The sequence below is a fragment of the Schistocerca serialis genome, chromosome 2, assembly GCF_023864345.2.
Source record: "Schistocerca serialis cubense isolate TAMUIC-IGC-003099 chromosome 2, iqSchSeri2.2, whole genome shotgun sequence".
Lineage (NCBI taxonomy): Eukaryota > Metazoa > Arthropoda > Insecta > Orthoptera > Acrididae > Schistocerca > Schistocerca serialis.
Genome location: NC_064639.1, coordinates 501,939,190 through 501,964,016, shown reverse-complemented (window position 1 = coordinate 501,964,016; position 24,827 = coordinate 501,939,190). Strand labels below are relative to the sequence as shown.

The following is a 24,827-nucleotide window of genomic DNA, read 5'->3' as shown; positions in this document are numbered from 1 at the left end:
CGTCTATTAGACGATATGAGCCTATGCCAACCGAGCAAGCACACACAGAAAACTGCAACTCTCGCCTATAGCGTTAGAGAAAGACTAACAATAATTCCGCACCGCGGCGTGGGAATGCACCTCGGAATTATCATAGGCTTTCAGTATCAGAAAAATAACTTTTCTGATCGTTAACAACCACAATCTACCAACCAACATCCCGGATACTGCCCACTTTTAAAACACCGCTTCTGGCCCAGAGAACGAACAAATTGGTTCCTACACCTGCAGGTAGCTGTCTCCAAACGACTCCTAAAAATAATTTTTACATTCAAGCCCATCAGCATCAGGAGCATAATGCAGGCGGGTCACTGGCCATTTTCTGCTATCACTGATAGCACTCCTCTGCAAAGTGCTGCTTCCTGCCAGGAGTTTTCAGATATTTGTTTCTGACAGGTGTGGGAAAACACCTGCTTTTATGGGAAAATCACCAGCACTTAAGGCAGCCCGGTAGGCTGCGGCCATAAACCGCTTTAGACAGAATGCGGAAACACCAATCCATCAGCTCTACGCTGGGCGCAGTCCCTTTCACCGGAACATGTGATACCGGTATAATGTACCCAGTTAAAAACTGTTTATTCTATTTCTGTCTGTTAAGATCCTGGCATGTGAAGCCATGTATAAGGTGATTTGGATGTATCATGGCATGTGAAGCCAAGTATAGTTTATCCTGCCATGTGAAACCAGATATCACAAGATGGTACTTTCTTAAACTGTTTGTGAACTTTTAAATGTTTATTTGTGCAACGGATTTTGATATCTTTTCCTACGATTTTATCCGATTTCTCTAAAATATAACTGAAAGAATCTGTTGCAAACAATCTTTTTACTCTGGTCACTGACATTCCTAACTATTTACCTTGGAAGAATTCCGTCGCTCAAAATCTTCTGTGTGTTACGGTGAAGATGATGATTTCAATGTGATTATGACGATCTTTTCTTGTACTTATTTCACACGTGTGTGAATAGACGAAATAATATATATTTAATTGTTTCCTTTGGGTTATCACTTATTATTTTCGAACCGTTTTTGGCAGTAACAGTTATCATGTGCAAATATGGAGATAAACTGCTTTTATTTTTCCAATATGATGACCGATTTCGAACTAATAAATGCCCATAATTAGGTGCAATGTTACTGAAAGCAAACAAACATAACACTATGGAAGTTCCTTTTACAAATGCTTGTTAGCATAAGACAACAGATACTAATAAGAACTATCTTAGCTAAAATTCTACCTACGGTGAAGTTAGTTGCACTAAAAAATGTAAGAGACGTCGAAGAACAGTGGCGATTGGAGTATCAAGAATGGAAGCATGCGTAAGACAAAATAAGAAGTTGATAATCGCGCTGCGTTTTGCAACCCCGCAGCCGTGGGGCTGTGTAGAGCCAGGGCACGCATTGGCGCTCGTGGAGAACTGAAGTAAATACATAAGCTCTAAAACTTTGGGGCGATGCTATAGCGTTCTATGAGGATGTGAAAGTGACTAGCCCGGCCGTTCACAACAAGCTGACAATCTTAAATATAAGCTGAGAAAGTATACTATGAAATGTTATAAATGACGCCGAAGGCGCTTGGAATTTAAAAATTTCCGATAACTAATAAGACAAACATCAAACAGACCATTTTAAAAAATGAGGGGTTGAAAAAGTATACTATAATGTAATGTGAATGACGCCAAACGCTCATAAAATGTAGAAGGCTTAAAAATATGGGCTAATGGATTAGATAAAACACATTACAATAAGGAAACAACTTTTTTCACGTCCATAAATAAAGACACAGTAATCATTTCTAAAAACCTTCCTAAGTACTGAGAAAGTGTAATTTAGAAAACATTAATTCACTCTGTTCAGCACTTTGTGAAGTACACTGAAGAGCCAAAGAAACTGGCACACATGACTAATATAATGTAGGGCCCCCGCGATCAGGCAGAAGTGCCGCAACACGCTGTGGAGGGAATTCACACGATGAACCCTTCAGGGCTGTCCATAAGTACGTATGAGTACGAGAGGGTGGAGATCTCTTCTGAACAGGACGTTGCAAGGCATCCCATGTTCATGTCTGGGGAGTTTAGTTGCCAGCGGAAGTGTTTAATCTCAGAAGAGAGTTTCTGGAGCCACTCTGTAGCAATTCTGGATGTGTGGGGTGTCGCTTTGTCCTGCTGGAATTGCCCAAATCCGTCGTAATGAACAATGGACATGAATGGATGCAGGTGATCAGACAGGGTGCTTCCGTATGTGTCACCTGTCAGAGTCGTATCTAGACGTATCGGGGGTTCCATACCACTCCAATTGCTCACGCCCCACACCATTACACAGCCTCCACCAGCTTGAACAGTCCCCTGCCGACATGCAGGATCCATGGATTCATGAGGTTGTCTCCATAACCGTACACGTCGATCCGCTCGATACAATTTGAAATTAGGCAACGTGTTTCCAGTCATCAATAGCCCAATGTCGGTGTTGACGGGCCCAGACGAGGCGTAAAGCTTTCTGCCGTGGAGTCATCCTAGGTTACACGAGTGGGCCTTCGGCTCCGAAAGCACATATCGATGATGTTTCGTTGAATGGTTCGCACGGTGACACTTGTTGATGGCCCAGCACTGAAATTTGCAGCAGTTTGCAGAAGGGTTGCACTTGTGTCACGTTGAACGAATCTCGTCAGTCATTGTTGATCCCGTTGTTGCAGGATCTAATTCCGGCAGCAGCGATGTCGGAGTTATAATGTTGTACCGGATTCTTGATATTCACGGCACACTTGTGAAATGGTAGGTATGGGAAAATCTCCGCTTCGTCGCTACCTCGGGGACGCTGTGTCCCATTGCTCGTGCGCCGATTATAACACCACTGTCAAACTCATTTAAATCTTGATAGCCTGCCATTGTAGCAGCAATCACCAATCTAACAACCCCGCCAGACACTTTTTGTCTTGTATAGAGATTGCAGCGCCGTATTCTGTCTGTTTACAAGTCTGTATTTGAATACGCATGCGTATACTAGTTTCTTTGACGCATCAGTGTAAAACTTGATCAATAACTTTCTTATTCAACAGTCACTTCCATCTCATGCCTCACTATTCCGTCTAAACTTTAAGTATTTCTATATTTCTAAAGCAGTCTCATGTAAATTGTCACCTTCTCTCTCAAGTTTGAGCATTCCGAAATCCGTGGTCACACTCTTGTTTCTCTTGTGATACTACCGACGCTGCTGTGGCGTCCCTCCCCAGTAATTTAGTTCATTTACGTCACACCTTCTGCTTTCCGCCAACTGACCCACATGATTTCAATCGATGTGCCAGTGAATACAATATTCTTTTAACCCTTATCCTTTCATTTAGTTGCTTTTGCTTAACAAATTTAGTTCATTTACGTCACACCTTCTGCTTTCCGCCAACTGACCCACATGATTTCAATCGATGTGCCAGTGAATACAATATTCTTTTAACCCTTATCCTTTCATTTAGTTGCTTTTGCTTAACAAAGTTCTACATAGAATTGGGATTCTACATCTACATCTACATCTACATCTACGTGATTGCTTTGCTATTCATAATAAAGTGCCTGGCAGAGGGTTCAACGAACCACCTTCAAGCTGTCTCTCTAGCGTTCATTCTCGAACGGCGCGCGGGAAAACCGAGCACTTAAAGTTTTCTGTGCGAACCCTGATTTCTCTTATTTTATTGTGATGATCATTTCTCCCTATGTAAATGGGTGCCAACAGAATGTTTCCGCAATCGGAGGAGAAAACTGGTGATTGAAATGTCATGAGAAGATCCCATCGCAACGAAAAACCCCGTTGTTTTAATGATTGCCACTCCAATTCACGTATCATGTCTGTGGCACTATCTCCCCTATTTCGTGATAATACAAAACGAGCCGCCCTTCTTTGTACTTTTTAGATGTCATCCATCAGTCCTACCTGATGCGAATTCCACATCACATAGCAATACTCCAGAATAGGGCGGACAAGCGTGGTGTAACCAGTGTCTGTTGTAGACTTGTTGCACCTTCTAAGTGTTTTGCCAATGAATCGCAGTCTTTGGTTTGCCCTGCCCACAAAATTATCTATGTGATCGTTCCAATTTAGGTTATTTGTAATTGTAATCCCTAAGTATTTAGTTGAATTTATAGCCTTCAGACTTGTGTGACTTATCACGAAATCGAGATTTAGTGGATTTTTTTTTAGTACTCATGTGAATAACTTCACACTTTTCTTTATTCAGGGTCAATTGCCACTTTCTCACCATACGAGTATGTTATCTAAATCATTTTGTCATATGATGACTTTACAAGACGGTAAATGACAGAATCATCTGCAAACAACCTAAGAGGGTTACTAAGATTGTCTCCTACATCGTTAATATAGATCAGGAACAATAGAGGGCGTATAACACTTGCTTGGGGAACGCCGGATATTAATTCTGTTTTACTCGATGACTTTCCATCTATTACTTCGAACTGTAACGTTTCTGACAGGAAATCACGAATCCAGTCGCACAACCGAGGCTATATTCCATAGGCACGCAGTTTGGTTGGAAGACGCTTGTGAGGAACGGTGTCGAAAGCCTTCTGGAAATCTAAAAGTATGGAATCAGTTTGACATCCCCTGTCGATAGCACTCATTTCATCTTGAGTATGAAGAGTTAGTTGTGTTTCGCAAGAACGATATTTTCTGAATCCGTCTTGACTAAGTGCCAACAAATCGTTTTCTTCGAGGTATTTCATAATGTTCGAATACAGTATATGTTCCAAAACCCTACTGCAAATCGACGTTAGTGATATGGGCCTGTAATTCAAGGGATCACTCCTTCTTCCCTTTTTGGGTATTGATGTGACTTGGGCAATTTTCCCGTCTTTAGGTACGGATCTTTCTGTGAGCGAGCGTTTGTATATAATTGCTAAATATGGAGGTACTGTATCAGCATACTCTGAGAGGAACTTGACTGGTATACAATTTGGACCAGAAGCCTTGCCTTTATTAAGTGATTTAAGCTGCTTTGCGACACCGAGGATATCTACTTCTATGTTTCTCATCTTGGCAGTTGTTCTTGACTGGAATTCAGGAATATTTGCTTCGTCTTCTTTGTTTCGGAAAGCGTGTTTAATAACTCTGCTATAGTGTCACTGTCATCAGTGACTTCACCGTTGTTATCGCGCAGTGAAGGTATTGATTCCGTCTTGCCACTGGTGTGCTTGCTTTATGCATGCCCAGAATCTTTTTGGGTTTTCTGCCATATTTCGGGACAGAGTTTCCTTACTGAATTTATTAAAAGCATCTCGCATTGAAGTACTCGCTGTATTTCGAACTTCTGTAAAAGCCGTGGGGATTTTGCGTTCTTTTAAATTTGGCATGCTTTTTTTCACTCTTTCTGCAACATCGATCTGACCCGTTTTGTGCACCAAGAGGGATCAGTATCGTCACTTATTAATTTCTGTGGTATGTATCTCTCAGTTGCTGTCGATACTATCACTTTGAAATAATTCAAATTTCCTTCGCTTCCATGATCAGATCGGAAGGGATGAAGACTGTCTATTAAAACAGCGTTAAGAGAATTTTTATTAACTTTTTTATATAGATGTACTTTGCGTTTCTTTTTGATTGTTGTAGGTGTTACGGCATTCAGCCTAGCAGCAACTGCCCTGCATTCGTCACGATTGAGTTTGGGGTGCCTTTCCTTACCTACATAATAGTTTTAGTTATTCAACAGTTAACAGAATGTGAGTAGACTTCAAGGTTACCGAAGGTACCGCCATCTTACGCCTGTTTGGCATCCCTGACTGCCAAGAGGAATACATTACGGGGTGGCAAGGAGCGATGTGTTACAACTTTCAAAATAATTTTAACTGGTCAAGGAAAAGGCTAGCACTATTCATTTACGCCTGTTACACTGACTTTGTAAGGTAGATCTAGTGAATGTAACTGCATTGAACGATTAGCACATGTGGTGCAGAAATCTGCTTATACATAGATTAAAGGAGGATTTGGGAGTAACAGCTGAGAAAAGATAGGCAAAATTCTAAATTAGCGACTCGCACAGGTTTGAGCTTTGTAACATTCAGGACGGACCCCATACTTCGCAGAATGCAAACCGTGTCGCACTCATGTACTGGCAGTTGGAACTCAATGTATGACTTCTGCAACCTGAAATCGATATTCATGCCCTTCAGTGTTCTCATGGGCGGTCAAGCAATTAGGCGCACGGTGCGCTGTTTCATATAAGCAACGTTGATATGGGTGTATGGAAGCAGAATGCGGACTGCGGCTGTTTCTGTTGCAGATGTTGGCACCCCTGTCGCCGGCAGAGCGGGAGCGGCTGCTGTTGGACTCGCTGCGAGGCTCCGGCAAGTTCCGCTGGGGCCGGCGCCAGCAGGAGCAGGTGTCTCCGCCGCCACACTGGGGCTACGATGCCAGGGTCGCCAACCGCGCGCACAGGGACCGCGAATCCCCCAGCTCGCCACTCGATCCAGGTAATATGTCGTCACGTATTTAGTCTCCTGGGTTACCAAGGACACGGAGAGGATACAAATACTGCAAAACCTTAAGCAGCTCGTAGGCAGTAACAGAAACTTTCTTAGAAAGTAGAATGGATTAGAGTTTAATGCACACGGTATACATTCACAGTGACGTAGAAATGAACAGGAATACTGGAGGCCCATCAGACACGGCGCTCAAATAATCCAGAGGGAGAAAAGAAGCATATTACGATCAATAGTCAGTCAATGGGCATGAGATCAACAGTTTTCGTCATAATATCTATGGAACTACAGTGATTGCTATACGACAATTATAAAACAATCAGCATCAATCGCTTTTATTTAATGTTGTTAGCACTTTCCGTCAGTATACCATCATCGGGGGAATATGAGGCAGCAGTGGCGTTGGCAACGAAGAAATACCAAATGATATCAGTCACATGCTCGTCGGCTGATACTCGTATCCGAGTTTTCATTTCTCTCCTGAGATTTCCTTTGTCACGGTTCAGGCGTGGAAGTGTCGTTGATGGCTTAGCAATCCAATCCTAGCGTGGAACAGGCGGCCACAGACATTACAGCTGATGGAAGGTGGAGGACGTGGCTGAGCCTGGAGGAGTTTACGTCTCTGGCGTTTGTCATTCTCCATTCTTCGACGTTCCAGCTCAAAGTTTTGAAGAGCATTTGAGGTAACTGAGCGCCAGCGACTTCGGTCTTCTGCTATTGTGGACCAGTTACTCGGATCGATGTTCAAGTTTTTCAGATTTTTCTTGTACTGATCCTTATAACGTTTGAGAGGGGCACCTCGTGGCCTTTTACCTGTGCTCACTTCGCTGTACAGCATTTGGCGTGGAAGTCTGTCATTTTTCATCCGCTGGACATGTCCGACCCATCTGAGTTGATGCCCAATGATAAGAGCTTCCATGCTATGCATTTTTGCTTGTTCTAGAACAGCCGTGTTGGATATGAAGTCATCCCATTTCAGGTTCATGATATATCTTAGCTTCTGTTGGTTGAAGCGTTCTAGTTTCTTCAGATCGCAGCGATATAACGTCCAGGTTTCGCAACCATATAGCAGGGTGGAAATGACTACAGCTTTGTACACCATCAGTTTGGTGTATAGTGTTAGGTCTTTATTCAGGAAGACACGCTTTGTAAGACGACCAAATGCTACATGTGCAGCACGTAATCTATTCTCCACATCCTTTCCAGATGAGCAGTTGGATGACAGTATGCTTCCCAGGTAGAGGAAATGGTCCACTTGTTCCAGGAGTGTATCATAGATGGATATGCTGAAGTCAGGAACGGAGGAGCCAGGAGTTGGCTGCGCCATCACCTTTGTCTTTGGAATATTGATGGAGAGACCAAATCGTTCGTACGCCCTGATGAAGGAATCAACTGACAGCTGCAACTCTGCAGGTGAATGAGCTGGAGAGGCATTGTCATCAGCATACTGCAGCTCTGTCACACGAGTGGTACTGGTGAACCTTTTTGAATGGAGTCTGGACTGGTTGAATAATCCTCCATCAAACCTGTACTTTAGTTCTATTCCTGCATTGTTTACGGTTGTGTCGTAAAGCATAGCTGCCAGATACAATGGAAACAATGTAGGTGCAAGAACGCATCCTTGTTTAAGCCCACTTGTTATTGGGAATTCACCAGTCATTTCATTCTGACAGAGGACCTGTCCAGTCATATCAACGTGGAGAGCTTCAATCAGGTCAACAAAATGTTCAGGGCAGCCGAAGCGTTTTAAGACCATCCACATGGCTTCTCTGGGAACTGTATCAAAGGCCTTTTCTAGATCGTAGAAAACAAGTAGTAAAGGCTTTTGCTGTTCTCTGCACTTCTCCTGTAGTTGTCGTGCACAGAAGATCATGTCAATTGTCCCTCTTGAAGGTCGAAACCCGTATTGAGACTCAGGTAGTATAGTCTCTGAAAGTGTCTGGAGGCGATTTAAAAGGATTCTTGCAAAAATTTTTCCAGTGACAGAGAGTAGAGATATTCCCCGGTAGTTACCACAGACGCTTCTGTCGCCCTTTTTGAAGATGGTGACAATTGTGGAGTTCTTCAAGTCAGCTGGTACCTTGCGGGTTTCCCACATTAATATAATAAGTGAGAAGAGTCTAGTTTTTAGAGGCAAGCCGCCACCCTCAATAAGCTCCATCGGGATGCTGTCAGGTCCAGGAGCCTTCCCAGGTTTCACACTCTTGAGTGCCTTGCAAAATTCTTGAAAAGTTGGAGGATCAGCCAGCCAGCGTTTTGGAGGGTGCTGTGGGACATTTTTGAGAAAATCTCCAGCGGCAGTAGAAGGGCTGTTTAACAGTGAGCTGAAGTGCTCTTTCCAACGATTTAAGATGTCCTGACTTTCAGTAAGAATGGTGGAGTTGTCAGCAGCTTTCAGTGCTCCTGATGAGGAGCGGATAGGTCCATACAGCTCTTTAATACCAGCGTAAAAGCCACGCAGGTTCCTTGCATCAGAAAGATTTTGGAGTTCTGTGGCTTTCTGTTGCCACCATTTGTTCTTGATTACTCGTATTTCACTTTGACATTTCTGCTTGAGTTCTTGAAAGTGTGCTTTCTTTTCTGCGCAGGATGGATCTTGAGCAAGGGATAGGTAAGCATCCCGCTTTGCATTGATGATGGCTTGGATTTCTCCGTGGTTGTCATCAAACCAGTCACTTCTTTTCCGTGCACTACAACCAACAACATTCTCAGCAGTTTCTTTGATGATGTTCTTTAATGTGGTCCATTATTGTTCGACGTCATCTGTGGTTGCTGGAGCTTTGTTAAGTTGTTCAGACAGGATGTCTTGGAAGTGTGAGCGAACGTTTTTGTTGTTCAGGTTGCTTATGTTGAATTTTCTGCGTGGTGGGTTTGAAAAGTGGGATCGTGGCTTGCGATACTTTGGTACTCTCAAACGGCTGACTAAAAGTCTATGGTCCGTCCAGCACTCATTGATGTTTAGTGCTGCTTTTGTGATGAGAATGTCTTTCTTGTCACGCTGTCGCGTAATAACGTAGTCTATAAGATGCCAATGTTTGGAGCGTAGGTGCATCCATGTGGTCTTATAGCGGTTACGCGAACGGAATTGGGTATTGGAGATGAAAAGCTCGTGCTCAGCACATAGACCAAGAAGTAGCAACCCATTTGCATTGCAGTTTCCCACCCCTTGTTTACCCATGACATCTCTCCAAAAACGGTTGTCCCTTCCCACTCTGGCACTGAAATCACCAAGTAAAATTAATTTATCTTGAATGGGTATTTTAGAGAGAGTACTGTTCAGTTGGTGGTAGAACTGATTCTTTGTGTCTTCATCACTGTCTAAAGTAGGAGCATATGCAGAGACGAAAGTGATGAATCTGTCTGAACCAATGGGTACTCTAAGAGTCATCAGTCTTTCATTAATTGAGACAGGTGTAAGTCGAAGATCTTTCACTATTTTCGTTTTTACGGCAAATCCTGCACCAGTCACATGCTACATAGTAGTCATTTCAGCACTTCACTGATATAATTTGGTATTACTTCGATGTCCACATGGCTGATGTCTTAAAGTTGTGTGATGATGGTCTGCTGACCGAAAATGCTAATAACATAAAACAAACGCGCTTGATGCTTTTTTTTTCAGTCAGGGTATGCGATCACCTTGTACACACACAGACAGACACACACACACACACACACACACACACACACACACACACACACACACACACAATACAGGCACAACATTTTTTCTTCCTTTTTTTGGGCTCCTTTTTTACGCAGTTGCACTTAAAATATACAACTTGTATTAGTGCCCTCTGCCGCAACTCTAATAAAAGTCCTACTAAGACCAGACGCTTTTCGCTGTATTTTCAGTGGTGACTGTAACAATAGAGTTTTTGTCTTCCAATTTTGTTTGTTTTGAGCATTAACAGTTTGCATACGTTACTTATTACTAGAAACAGTTTTTATTCTTTTCGTTATTCATGTTTGTTTTGTTGTCTATTCCATTCTTCTTCGCCTCCACGTGTATGTGGTGAGTATTTGCATTTGCACACAGGACTTTCACTGCACTTAACGCATTTACACTTCTGTGTTGGGAAGTATCACTGTCCCCTTGTCATTTTGCATGTTTTGTTTTGTTATTATGGGATGTGCTCGTGTTTTGTTTGTTTTGATAGTGGTGAAGGCATCTCCTGTCACTCGGTGAGTGTTTTTGTATTTTCTGGCTAGAGAGAGAGAGAGAGAGAGAGAGAGAGAGAGAGAGAGAGAGAGTGTGTGTGTGTGTGTGTGTGTGTGTGTTTTGTGTGTGTGTGGGGGGGGGGGGGAGCTAATATGTCCTGGCTACTGTGTGTGTAAGTTATTGCTTTATTATAGTACAGTGGTGGATGGTCTAGGGTTTGCCTAGTATGTGATATTTTGTGGTGTCTCTGGGGATTGTTCTTTCTCAACAATATGTTTCAACGTGATTTCTTCTGCTCTTTGGAGAGAGTGACAGTGGGTGCCCCTGGTAGATGTAGGTATCAGATGAAAAAGGATATAGAGTTTCTATGGGGAAGGAATTAGCGATTGAGAGACTAGTAGAATTTTAATGAAGTAAGAAGAGAGTGGGTTGGATTCTTAATTTGTGATGGGACGGAATAAGTTATTGTTCACAGGAGGCACAGATCCCAATCAAAATGATCAAAATTGCTTTGGGAATGGATGTGGAGTGTTTAGCGCGAAAGAAAGGAAACATGTGTGATATACACGCCACATCTGGCCAGGCTTCTCGTAAATTGGGGACCACAGTGGGGTATTGAGACTCAAGTTAACGGGAGATGTAAGATAAGGAAAGCCATTCTTGAATCTAGATACTGTATCTGAGAGGGTATAGGTCTGTAGGAGCAGGTAGTGATGTGGGTGTGAGAAGGAAAGTAAGGCAAAATGCATGTTATTCGAGAATTTGGTAGGAGTAGAACAACTTGGGGAAAGCAGGGATGCATGCTGCATCTGTATATGTGTGATTGAGGCAGATGTGGGACTTGCATGTGTGAATGCGTCATTGGATGTAGGATGGAGGGACATGTGGTCACTACATCGCTCTCCCGGTCGCTCTCGGATTTCTTAACATCGAAATCGCTACTAATCTTTTGACTAGCTCCTCAGTTGGCCTCACGAGGCTGAATGCCTATCAAGGAAAAATCCCTGACAGCAATGGAGGCGGAATATTAGTGCTAGGTGTACTGATGTTTTAGCTGGTTGGATTCGACGACTGTAGGTCGTTGGATAAAACTCTTGGCGACAGATTGAAAAGGTGTTTTTCACCGTAATTATTGTTGCGCTTTTTGCAGGTTTGATGGCAGGGTGCCACTGTTACCTTGGAAGAGTAGATAGTTTAGTTAATGGTCAAGGGATCGTTGGAATGAGTGAAAGCTGGAGTGGATGGAAGGGGAGTTGATGTTGTCAGTATAATGGAGTAGGAACGTGGGATGGGTAGATTTTGAGGCATTATCTGACATGGAGACAAACCAGCGGATGACACAATGATCTTTGCGGTACCCTGCTGTGGGGTGGAAAATGTGATAAGGGTTGCATAGGATTGACAGCTCGTCATAAATAATGGAAATACACTCCTGGAAATGGAAAAAAGAACACATTGACACCGGTGTGTCAGACCACCATACTTGCTCCGGACACTGCGAGAGGGCTGTACAAGCAATGATCACACGCACGGCACAGCGGACACACCAGGAACCGCGGTGTTGGCCGTCGAATGGCGCTAGCTGCGCAGCATTTGTGCACCGCCGCCGTCAGTGTCAGCCAGTTTGCCGTGGCATACGGAGCTCCATCGCAGTCTTTAACACTGGTAGCATGCCGCGACAGCGTGGACGTGAACCGTATGTGCAGTTGACGGACTTTGAGCGAGGGCGTATAGTGGGCATGCGGGAGGCCGGGTGGACGTACCGCCGAATTGCTCAACACGTGGGGCGTGAGGTCTCCACAGTACATCGATGTTGTCGCCAGTGGTCGGCGGAAGGTGCACGTGCCCGTCGACCTGGGACCGGACCGCAGCGACGCACGGATGCACGCCAAGACCGTAGGATCCTACGCCGTGCCGTAGGGGACCGCACCGCCACTTCCCAGCAAATTAGGGACACTGTTGCTCCTGAGGTATCGGCGAGGACCATTCGCAACCGTCTCCATGAAGCTGGGCTACGGTCCCGCACACCGTTAGGCCGTCTTCCGCTCACGCCCCAACATCGTGCAGCCCGCCTCCAGTGGTGTCGCGACAGGCGTGAATGGAGGGACGAATGGAGACGTGTCGTCTTCAGCGATGACAGTCGCTTCTGCCTTGGTGCCAATGATGGTCGTATGCGTGTTTGGCGCCGTGCAGGTGAGCGCCACAATCAGGACTGCATACCACCGAGGCACACAGGGCCAACACCCGGCATCATGGTGTGGGGAGCGATCTCCTACACTGGCCGTACACCACTGGTGATCGTCGAGGGGACACTGAATAGTGCACGGTACATCCAAACCGTCATCGAACCCATCGTTCTACCATTCCTAGACCGGCAAGGGAACTTGCTGTTCCAACAGGACAATGCACGTCCGCATGTATCCCGTGCCACCCAACGTGCTCTAGAAGGTGTAAGTCAACTACCCTGGCCAGCAAGATCTCCGGATCTGTCCCCCATTGAGCATGTTTGGGACTGGATGAAGCGTCGTCTCACGCGGTCTGCACGTCCAGCACGAACGCTGGTCCAACTGAGGCGCCAGGTGGAAATGGCATGGCAAGCCGTTCCACAGGACTACATCCAGCATCTCTACGATCGTCTCCATGGGAGAATAGCAGCCTGCATTGCTGCGAAAGGTGGATATACACTGTACTAGTGCCGACATTGTGCATGCTCTGTTGCCTGTGTCTATGTGCCTGTGGTTCTGTCAGTGTGATCATGTGATGTATCTGACCCCAGGAATGTGTCAATAAAGTTTCCCCTTCCTGGGACAATGAATTCACGGTGTTCTTATTTCAATTTCCAGGAGTGTATGTTGCTGTAATTGACTGCAAGCGCTTATCAGTGATGTCTCAGCTGGAGGCTACGATTCAGTATACGATCGTAGGCTTTTTCAGTGTCTAGTAATAGGATTAGTGAGTGTTGATGCCTGTTGTGTCCTCTATATTCGGAGTGGACAAAGTGCAGGACTTGAGTGTCTGTGGAAAAGTGGGGACGGAACTCACACTCGCTCGTTGTAAACTGAAGAAAGAAAGAGTAGGGCTTAACATTCATCGACAATGAGGTCATTAGAGAAGGAAGAAATGAAGATTAGGCTTTAAGATCCCGTCTATGACGAGTTCATTGCAGACGGAGCGCAAGCTCAGATTGGGGAAGGATAGAAAAGGAAATGGGCTGTACACTTTCAAAGGAACCATCACAGCGTTTTTCCAAGGCGATTTAGTGATATCGCAGAAGAATATGGATAGGAAGATTTTGGCACACTGGCACCTCGTTCGGTATTACAGACAGAACACAAGCTGGGATGGGACAAGGAAGGGGAAGGAATTTAGATAGTATTGTGTGCTAACCACTTCACCACTTTGTTCAGTAAGAAACACTTTTCGGTGGTGTTTTCGGATGCGTTTGGAGAGGCTGAATTCAAGGACCATGTTGAATAATGAGGCAAGGCTAGTGATCAGGAAGGAAAAGCTATTGTAGGAGGTCTTTTGGGTTTTGGGAACATACAAATTTTTGAGGTGGTCAACCACCCGACGTTAAAACTTGTGCAAACAATGGCGTTACATAGGGCTGTTACCATTAATCAGAAGGAAAAAAGTCATTCCTTATGATGACAGTATGTGATGGAGGCAAAACTGAGGCTGTTTTATGTTTCATTGCGATAATGGATTTTATGCGGTTTGCTGTGATCGGTGGCTTTAAATTTGCTTGTGGTGTGGACTGTGAATACTGGAAGTGGAAGCGAGGGGCCAGTTGATGTGCTACTGATCTCGTGGTGGTATGGGTCATGGTAAGACCATAGTTGGGATTATCTTGGGATTATCAGAGAAGATGAATATGTCTTGGACGTAGAGGGCGAAAACTTTGGCTTTACTTAGGCTGCCAGGAAGGAGTTAATTGTTTCTGAGGAATTGGTAGCGTGCACAAAATTTATGGCTTGTAAGTGATAATGATTATCAAAAAATCGTTTGGTTTGCAGCGTTGCGAATTCTGCGACCTAAATTATTCCGTTTTATTGGCGGCATTGCAATGCTATTTAATCCTTTCAATTCAATTCAACTGTGTCGATTGCGACATAAAGTGCGATGCGAATAATCACATTTCAACTGAAAACGGACAAATGATTCACTTTGTTGTTACTGTACAACTGTTTGTCACTTCAAAATTCACAGTATTTCATAGGTAAACCTGCAAATTTGAGATAAAACGACGAAACCTAATTCATTTCGAGAAACTATTACGATGAATTTACTACACAATCGCATTTCAACTGAAAATAAACAGTGGATCAGTTTTTTCCACCATGTAAGCGACTGGCTAGATTCACAATTGGACTATGATAGTCCGCTGTCAAACGACATTTTCACACAAAGTAGCAAAATAAACTGCAATTTGAATAAAAATAAAATAACTACATTTGTTGGACAGAGCGCGAAACAACACAACAGTAAAAACAAACGGAATTTTGTTTTAATTTAGGCTACAATGGTTTTACAGATTTTTCTCCAGCTCTTCCGATTTTTTTCAAATGAATATATTCAACTGAGCTGTTTCCAATCCTGGGAGCACGACGAACAAAACAAGCAACGAATTCACAAAATACGTCGTTCCTATCGTCAGTTATGATAGAGAGTGCGTACAAAAACTACGGTTTTACAGTTTGTCCGAAATTGCGACTTCTCTTTGTAATTGTCCCGATATTTGTTGTGAAAATTTCTCGAGTACCATAACGAACAAAACATAAAAAGAATTAAGTTTAGCCATGTTTCGAATCGTGAGTTATGGTTTTCCCGAATTATCCGGCCAACTTTTCGAATTTTTCCTTCGTCCACAACCTTTTTCAGACTACTACGAAAATTTAAAAAATTAGCCAAATCTCTCTAGCTGTTCTCAACTGATGCACTTACCAACAAACAGCATTTAGTTTTTATTTATGAAGATGAATTCACTGCCTACTTCGACTTGATACCCAGTCGTTCGTATTCTACCGTCCTCAATGTAAAAAAAAAAAAAAAAAAAAAAAAAAACGCTCATTCTAGTTCGTTTCCATGCACACCCACTGGATTATACGAACAATACTATGTCGTTTCCCCGTGTCACAACCTCACATGTACTAAGTCATTGGTACAGGAAGACTGCGTAACAACAGTTGGTGTGTTCATATTTCTGATGCTAGTGTACACAGGATTCGTATTTCATTTTGAGTACCTCATAGAGCAATCTAGCACAGCTCATACACGATCAGTCAAAAGATTTCTAAGCAGAAGCCTTTTACTTATTTATTTATTTTTAATAATCAACGCAAGAGTTTAATCACCTATTCCCCAGGCTCAACAACTATTTAAAATGTCTTTTGGCTATTTTACTGCGTCTATCATTGCAAAACAGTGTCTTTCCAGTTCACTTTTCAGATTCCAAAAATCGGGAAAACGCAAAGTGCAATTTTTGAGCTCTGATTTTCGATATGCGATCAGTGCACGTCGTGAACGGCTTTTGTGCTGCGTATATGGACGCACATTTCATTAAAACTTCAACTTCATTCATCTGGGAATGCTATTCAATTAATCTTAAATTACTTTCTGACTGTAGCAAGTACTTTGACAATGTGTATTGAATAGCAATGGGCAAAATTATTAATGACGAGTAACAACCAAATAACAGGTCCCAGAAATCGATTGATTGTATAATAGGATCCGAGAAGGCCGAGAAGTACGCTGAAACCAGCGGGACAGTTTCCGTTGCAACAGGAATGTTTTCTAAGTACTGATGTAAAATTTCTGTACTTGAATTTCCTGTAGTACTGTATAACCCATTTGCATGATAGACGAGTACATTGCAGTGCCTGAGTAACACCTTGCCCGGTCGGAGCTACTAACTGATGACTCAAGCCTACAGCGTGGAACGGCTGTGATGGAACTTTCCCGAGGTCCGAATGCGTTTCAGGAGCACACTGACTACACAGAGCTGTCTGTGCTTGATGGATTGCGAGACGGAAGTACTGAGGCTGCCTATTACATTGGCCAGCCAGGAATGGTATTGATTTGTTTAAAATTACTTAAATTTTAACAGCATTCCATTAAAATGATGGTTTTCTCATTGCTGTCTAAAAAAGAAGCTAATGATGAAAACTCGTTTTCTGTTGGTGAATCTTACACTATTATTGTTTGATTAACAGGCACTACTCATTCCGAATCCCGCTCCAGCTACTGCCGGGTCTGGGTGCTGACGAGTCCTCTCCATTTGGCTCGGTCCGCCCACCACTTTTCTTCCTCCACTTGCTGCCATGTCACACCTCTCCTCTCAACAGATATTCTCCCTTCCATTTTCCACCGTGTTCTTGGGCGCCCTCTAGGTCTTTTCCCATCCATCTTTAGTTCTTCCATAATTTTGGGGAGTCTCTGCCCATGCATCCTCTTAACATGCCCATACCATCTTAATCTCTTTCTTTCAATTTCTTCTCTCATACTTTCTTGTTTGAGGTCCTTTCTAATCTCTACATTCCTTACTCTGTCCATTCTTGTTTTTCCCTTAACTGCTCTGAGAAATTTCATTTCCCCTGCTTGCAGTCTGCTCCAGTCCCTTTCTGTCATTGTCCATGTTTCTCCACCATAGGTGACAATAGGGATGTAATAATTCTTATACACAAGGAGTTTTGCTCTTTCTGAAACTTCATTATTCCAAATCAGATGTTTTATTGTTTGGTAGAAATTGCCTCCCTTCTGTAACCTCCTATTATTTTCGTTAGTTATTCTTCCATCCCTAGATATTTCACTCCCTAAATAAGTGAAACTTTCTACCACTTTGAGGGGTTCTCCATTCAAGGTAATATTTCCGTTGATTCCTTTCGCTCTTCCAAATACCATTACTTCACTCTTATCTTTATTTATTTTTAATCCATACCTTTTCATTATTTCCTTCCACGCATCAAGCTGTAACTGTACATCTACCTCTTTATCACCCCATATTACCATATCATCTGCAAAAATAATCTTTTTGTCTTTTTCTTTTACTATATCTTTAACTGCCCTATTCATTCCCTCCATCACAACATTAAAAAGCGCGGGAGATAGAATACTTCCTTGCTTAAGTCCTTATTTCGAAGTATTCAGAGTTCCCCAATGGTGTTCTAATTCTACAATTGTGGCCTCTGTACATTGTCTTTATAACATTAATGTATCCATCTTCTATATCTATCTTCTTCAGTTCTTCCCAGAGTCTTTCCCTGTCAACTGAGTCATATGCCTTTTCTATGTCTATAAAAACCATTATCACCCTTTTTTTATACTCCCAACTTTTTTCCATCAGTTGACGGATAGAAAATATCAGGTCGATCGTGCTCCTTCCTTTCCTAATCCCATGCTGTTCTTCACTCAGCTCCTTTTCTATCTTTTCACTTATTCGATTTAGTAAAATTCTTTCAAAAATATTGGCTGTATGACTCATGAGGGTTATTCCTCTGTAGTTTTTACAAAGTCTTTTATTGCCTTTCTTGAAGATGGGAACAATGTCTCCTGTTCTCCAGTCGTCAGGTATTTTACTATTTCTCTACACGCTTAATAGTACTCTATATAGCCACTGCATTCCCACTGGACCTGCTGCTCTTATCATGTCCACTGATACTTGATCAGGTCCTGGGGCTTTCCCCCCGTTCATCTTCTTCACAGCTTTTTCCATTTCTTCCCGTGTAATTTGTCCTAATTCTGCTTCCCAGCTTCTCTCAATTTCTCCATTATTTGTTGTTTCCTCATGTACTTGCTTCTCAGCGTTTAACAACTTCTTAAAATGTTCTTTCCAGAGATCTTTTATATTCCCTGGATCTTCAATAATGGTACCGTCCTGTTTCCATCTTTACTGGTACATCAGAAGCCTTCCTTTTATTTTTCATCATTTTATAGAACATTTTCTTATTGCTCTTCATATTTTCAAGTTTTTTTGTAAACTCTTCCCATGCCTTTTTCTTTGCTGTTTCCACTATTTCTTTGCACTTCTTATTTTCCTCTATATATCTTTTATGGTCTTCGTCATTTTTAGTTTTCCACCATTTTCTCCATACTCCATTTTTCCTTCTAACTGCTTGGATTGTGGTATCATCCCACCAACTTGTCTGTCTTACTTTTTCCTTTCCAGATGTTCTGCCACATACTTTTTGTGCTGCTTCGACTAAAGTGTCTTTGAATAAACTCCATTCTCTTTCTACATCGCAGAAAACTTCTTTTGGAAATTTTTGTGTTATTAATTCTCTGTACTTCTCAGCACATTCACTCTCCTTCAATTTCCAATCCCGTATCCTCATCACTTTCTTCTGTTTTCTATTTTTCACACACTGATTCATTTTCCATTGTCCCACCAGTAATCTGTGGTCTCCATCTGCACTCACACTTGGAATTACCTTCACAGTTGTTACTTTCTCTCCCCATTCCCTATCTACTAGAATATAATCAATTACACTCTTCGTTCTTGCATCCCAACTGTATCTGGTGATAACATGACTTTCTGTCTTCATAAACCAGCTGTTTGCTATTTTCATTCCATTCTTCTGGCACAAATCCAGGAGTCTTTCCCCTTCTTCATTTCTGCCTCCATATCCAAAACATCCCAATACTTGCTCAAATCCCTTTCTGTCTTTGCCTACCTGTGCATTAAAATCTCCCATCACTATATTAGCACTCTCTATATGGTTTTCTAACACATTTTCAAAGTCCATCTTCTCTTCTTCGCTACATCCCACTTGAGGTGCATAAATCTGGATTACTTTTAGTGTTTCTTTTTGGAACCTCAGGTTTAAGATTATGATCCTGTCAGATATATATCTCACATTTTCAATACAGTTTTGTACATTCTTATTCACCATCACTGCCACACCATTTCTACCAGACCTGTTATTCCCACTCCAGTACAGTTTTCCTCCTCCTCTCAAATTCTTCTCACCTTTTCCCTTCCACTTTGTTTCGCTTAATCCCAATATATCTAACTTCCTCTCTGTTAGCACATCTGTCATTTCTTCCATTTTTCCATTGAGGGTTAATATATTAAGGGTGCCAATATTCAGGTTATTTTTTAGTCCAGTTGGTTTCATCTTCTTGTACTGATGAATATCATCAGGTCTCCCATCATTTGCAACAGTACTTGAAGAAGCAGTGGGGTCAAATCCTGAGTGGTTCGTTCCGAGGCTCGTCTGTGTTTTGAAAGCAATATATGAAGACTTTCGTACTGGCTTGCTAGGCCTAACGCAAGGAAGGATTTTCTGTTGGGGTTGTCTCCCTTAGCCTTTGGAGTTTCTACTCCACCACAAGGCAGTGGTTCCCTTCTCATTTAATCCCCAGAAAGTAGGGTTGCCTCATCTGCCAGCTACGCCGTTCCGAAGTCTTCCTTCTCCGCCGTCACTGCCATTAAGGTCTTCACCCGTAACCCTGGGCATGGGTTCCGTGTTATACCCCACGGGTTTGGGTCCCTGCCTGAACTCAGCCATCCTAGCACTCCGGCCTACTGAAGTGTAGGATGCCCACCCCCGCGACGTGGACGCGCCAGACAGGAATTACCCCAGAGGAGGGATAGGGAAGGGCACCCTACCTCCCTGGAGCCAGGTTAATGATTGTGTATGGTGCCACAATCATAGGGCAGGCACCTTTCTCTCGTGCGCGCATGCACACACCATAGTTCTTTTGACAGCCTGAAACCCATCACAGCCGAGGGCTCAAGAAGTCTTCGGGGTGCTCTAGAGGGTGTCTGCCGTAGCATCCCGAACGAGATAGCGGCGTTTCGCGCAGTCGTTATTGCAAGTCATATCAGCAAAAACAATCACCTTCTTAGCAGCAGGCAATGCGAGCCCAGCGATTACTCATTAATACTGTTATTTTAATAGTTGCATAAAATATCGCATGTTCCTGTCACTGTAGGATTTGCACAGGGGTTCTATCAGCCTCTGGTTGGATGGCGCATTAGCTCATAGTTCTGAGAGAAGATTCCTGTTGCAGCGTTTACCTTAACCAGTCAAGTCACACGTTTTTGTGTAAGTTCCCATGGCAACACCATATGGTTGTCACTGCTCAGTAGGCGGCTACTATTCGCCGTCAGAAATTTGCACTTTGCGGCTGAAATTTGGCAAAAATGCTGCCACCTCTCAGGGATCTTCTCTGACCAACTGTATTACAGGCCCCTGTAAACGAGCACACTTGTTTGTCAAACGCACCTTTGTCTAACAGCAGATTTGTCAAAAGAAGCCCGCAGACTAACAAAGTTTGCCTCTTTGAAGCAGACTGTGTTCGTGAGTATTTTGACATTAGTTAGTATGGGAAAATTTATTCTCTTCTACGTGCTCCTCAAAGAGCAGTTCTTTAAAATACGACAACGTGTGAACATATAGCCCATATCGTTTGTGGAGGAACCAGAGAACTCCCGCTTGTATGTTACGAGTAAAACATTGATTTTGTTCTTAACCTATTCCTGCGTAATATATGTCTGGGAAAGATGTGATGTCTCTATCGTTTTGGTAATTGTATGTGCTGTTTTGTTTTTATCAAATGGTTCAAATGGCTCTGAGCACTATGGGACTTAACATCTATGGTCATCAGTCCCCTAGAACTTAGAACTACTTAAACCTAACTAACCTAAGGACATCACACAACACGCAGTCATCACGAGGCAGAGAAAATCCCTGACCCCGCCGGGAATCGAACCCGGGAACCCGTTGTTTTTATCCTTGATCTTAGGTTCCATAGTGGTGGAAGCTCTCTATACAGTGAGATACATTGTTGTAAAACAATTTTTCACTAAACTTATGTGGCGAACCATCGACGCAACAAATCCGTCATCTTGTCAAATTTTCCGCCAGTCAAAATTTCTCACAACCACGTCAAACACGATGTATGCTTGACAAACGCGTCAAATAGCACCGTACGGGGTCAAATGTTTAGCAAACGTAGCCAGTTTGACAAATTATTATATCATATACGTGTGAGGGAGGGGGCTTAGACAATAATGTGTGTTACTATGAATGATACCGCGCATGCGCAGGCTACGTGCGGCACGCGGCGTCCAACTGGCCGGTGACGCCGCCATCTGGCTCCCGTACGCCGCGCACACCGTCTCAGTCGCCCTCTGGCTCCGAGTCGTCCGGCTCTCCGCCCGCGGCGGGCCAGACCCCGGGGGCTGCAGCGGGGGCGGCGCAGCGAGCGGGTGGCGTGGGCGGCCGGGCCCCGCGGCGCCGCGACAGCGACGACGATGACGACGACGACGTGCCGGCGGGCGGCTCGCTGACGACGCAGCTGCTGCAGCGCTGGCTGCGCTCCAGGCACGCGCGTGTGGGAAAGACCACCTCACAGCCCTGAGCCACGGCCGCTTCACATATCCTCATAGTGCATGCTGTGGTGCGACTCCAGGAATCTCGATTTGCAGATACGTCACGTGCAGTTATACTGACACTTGCGAGCAGCTACTTCAAAATGCCATAAGTTCGTGCAATCGATAATTAGTACATGGTTATTGGTTTAATATGTGTTTGACAAAATTTTTAATAAGATCGTGCTATTGTTATACTACAGTAATTTTAGCAGTCCACCATCAGTTGTAAATAAACTCTAATCTCCAGCAACGAGGTTCAAAACTGTAAATAAAATTACACATATTGAAAGGGGCCATGTAAATACTGCCCAAAGAGGCCAATGCGGTATTGCCTTTTAAAAGACACTCCTCAGAGCGGAATCTTATTTCGCACCGTACACGTCGCTTTCCGTAAAAACGTCTATTCACGTGTTCTTTGTCATACATAATGATTTAATTTTTCTGAAAAACTAACTTATTGAAAAAATACGAGTAGTTACTGTCTGAGCACAGGAAACATAAATTTCACCTATATTAGGCAAATAAAAACGATAATTTTCCAGGACGGAATCTCACTCATCATACCACTCTCTCAAACTGAGGTACTGTAGTATGTTCAAATACGAGTAGTTACTGTCTAAGCGCAGGAAACATAAATTTTACCTATATTAGGCAAATAAAAACAATAATTTTCCAGAAGAGAACCTCACTCATCATATCACACTCTCAAACTGAGGTACTGTAGTATGTTCAGTAGACACTGGACCCATCTTTGGGAGGACAGTCCTCTGAATCCTTGCCCAGTCTTCCACATGTAGGTTTTTCTAAACCATTTAAGATGAATGCTGGTATGCCTATTTTGAAAGGGCATGGCTAATTATCTTCCCCACTCTTCCCCAATCTGAGCTTGTGCTCTGCCTCTAATGATCTCATTGTTAACAGAAAATTAAACCCATATCTTGATTCTTTTCAGACAATATTTTTGCCATCTTAGAATCAATTCTTTTTACTAAATGAAATATTCAAAAAAGTTTTGATCAGAAGCGCCAGTCTTCAGAGTTTTAACTGTTAATTGCTAAATAAAATATTCCAAAAATTTAAAGACTAATCCACCTTCCGATAAAAAATATAAGACTGAAATTACATTGTTCATACGCAGTTTCATTTCAATTCCTCATAGGGAGATGCTCTTTTGTAAAAATATCAACAAATTTCTGATTGTTAACCTTTCTGTTGTTAATGTACTCTACACTTATTGATATTGTTCAGAATGCATTTTTAGGCACAATTTTTCACCCTAGATTCGTAGGTAATTTTCTGCTTCCCACATCTCCATAGTCGGGAAAATACATCTTCTTACAATAATAGCAAAATTTACTTATCAGTAAAGGTGGAAATATTACTAGGTATCTACATTACACATGTTCTCTACATGTCACCATAACACATGTTGAGAATACATCATGTGTAAATATCATTTTCCCACTTCCATACACTGTTCTCTAATAATGAATTGGAAGAGCAACAATCGGAATGTAATTTGTGAAATTTTCTCATACAGACTAAATAAATGGTGACTAATTATTTAGCTCTTATCTGAATGTTCTCAGTCACATTCACCATCAAACATGACAGGTGTCATCCAGTGTTAAATATATTTAGGATTCCAATCTTGCTTCTATCCACCACAGTTCCTTCTTCAGTGGATTCTGTGTAACCAAAACATTTTCAATTGTTACTATATCAAGAGCATTATTTGAAAATTAGCATTGAAGAATGACAAACAAATACACAATTATGCAGCTTGTTGAGAAAACCATACAGTTCACACAATATGTGTTCATTTATTTATCCTGCATGTAAGAAGATGATTATGATTTAACTGTAATCAATGATCAGAACTGCTTATTCATCTAAACCAGATTTAGATGTTAAAAAGCAAATATAGTCAGCAGCCAAAAATACTTGGTAGCATTCACACCATGCACATTTTCTTTAATGTTTTTTTTATGAAAACTAATCATGCAACACTTCTGCATTTAGTTTACCTCAGAGAGAACTATTAATTTGTGAATCTTCTTTTATCTTAAGCTGAAAGGTCAGTACAATTCTACATTCCCAGGGCCAACTCAAAACTATTCGTATCTTCTAGTTCAAGAGTGTTGTCTTGTCAGACGCATTTACTGTCTTCAGAACCATGTGGAACAATTATAATTATTTTATACCATGATAGCAGATGTGTTCAAAAACACAAATAATGACAGTAAGGCCTGTTTATTATATATGATTGCTAAACTAAGCTGAGTACACAGAAAATTAATGAGGATGGTAGTTAATAATTACACTACATACTATAATAGATTAGACTGGCTGTACATGATCAGAAAATGAAGGTAGAGAAATAGACAGCTAATTGTAAAATAAGGAAGGAACTGAAAGGGGAAAGAAAGAGAGAATAACAAAACTGACTTCAGTGTTATTCTCAGAAATTTCTTTTTGGTTAACAAAAGCTAAAATTATATAACAATTTTGTGGTATCATATTTCAGCCACTGCAAACGAAGTGGACAAACTTTTTTAAGAGACCCCCATGTGCTATTTAAAATCACATACATGATTTTTCTATCACAAAATAAATAATTTTCTGCAAACTGACAGTGGGACATGTTAATGTCATATGAGTCATCCATCATGATGACATGAATATATTGAGTTTTTGAAGCCATTACTTTTTACAGATCACAGTAATAGAGTTTGTGGCTGACTTAATCTAGTTGAAATACAATTGTTT

At 42.4% G+C, this 24,827-nt stretch overlaps 1 protein-coding gene across 1 annotated transcript in view; it reads left to right on the top strand.

Moving 5' to 3' along the window:
• Positions 1–21,942, top strand: part of LOC126456145 (uncharacterized) — a 42,975-nt gene extending 21,033 nt beyond the window's left edge. Inside the window, exons 4-6 of the mRNA XM_050091899.1 lie at positions 6,321–6,510; positions 21,732–21,889; positions 21,931–21,942. Coding sequence (XP_049947856.1) covers positions 6,321–6,510; positions 21,732–21,889; positions 21,931–21,942 — 360 coding nt within the window. The remainder of the gene's footprint in view (positions 1–6,320; positions 6,511–21,731; positions 21,890–21,930) is intronic.
• Positions 21,943–24,827: the final 2,885 nt, after the last annotated feature.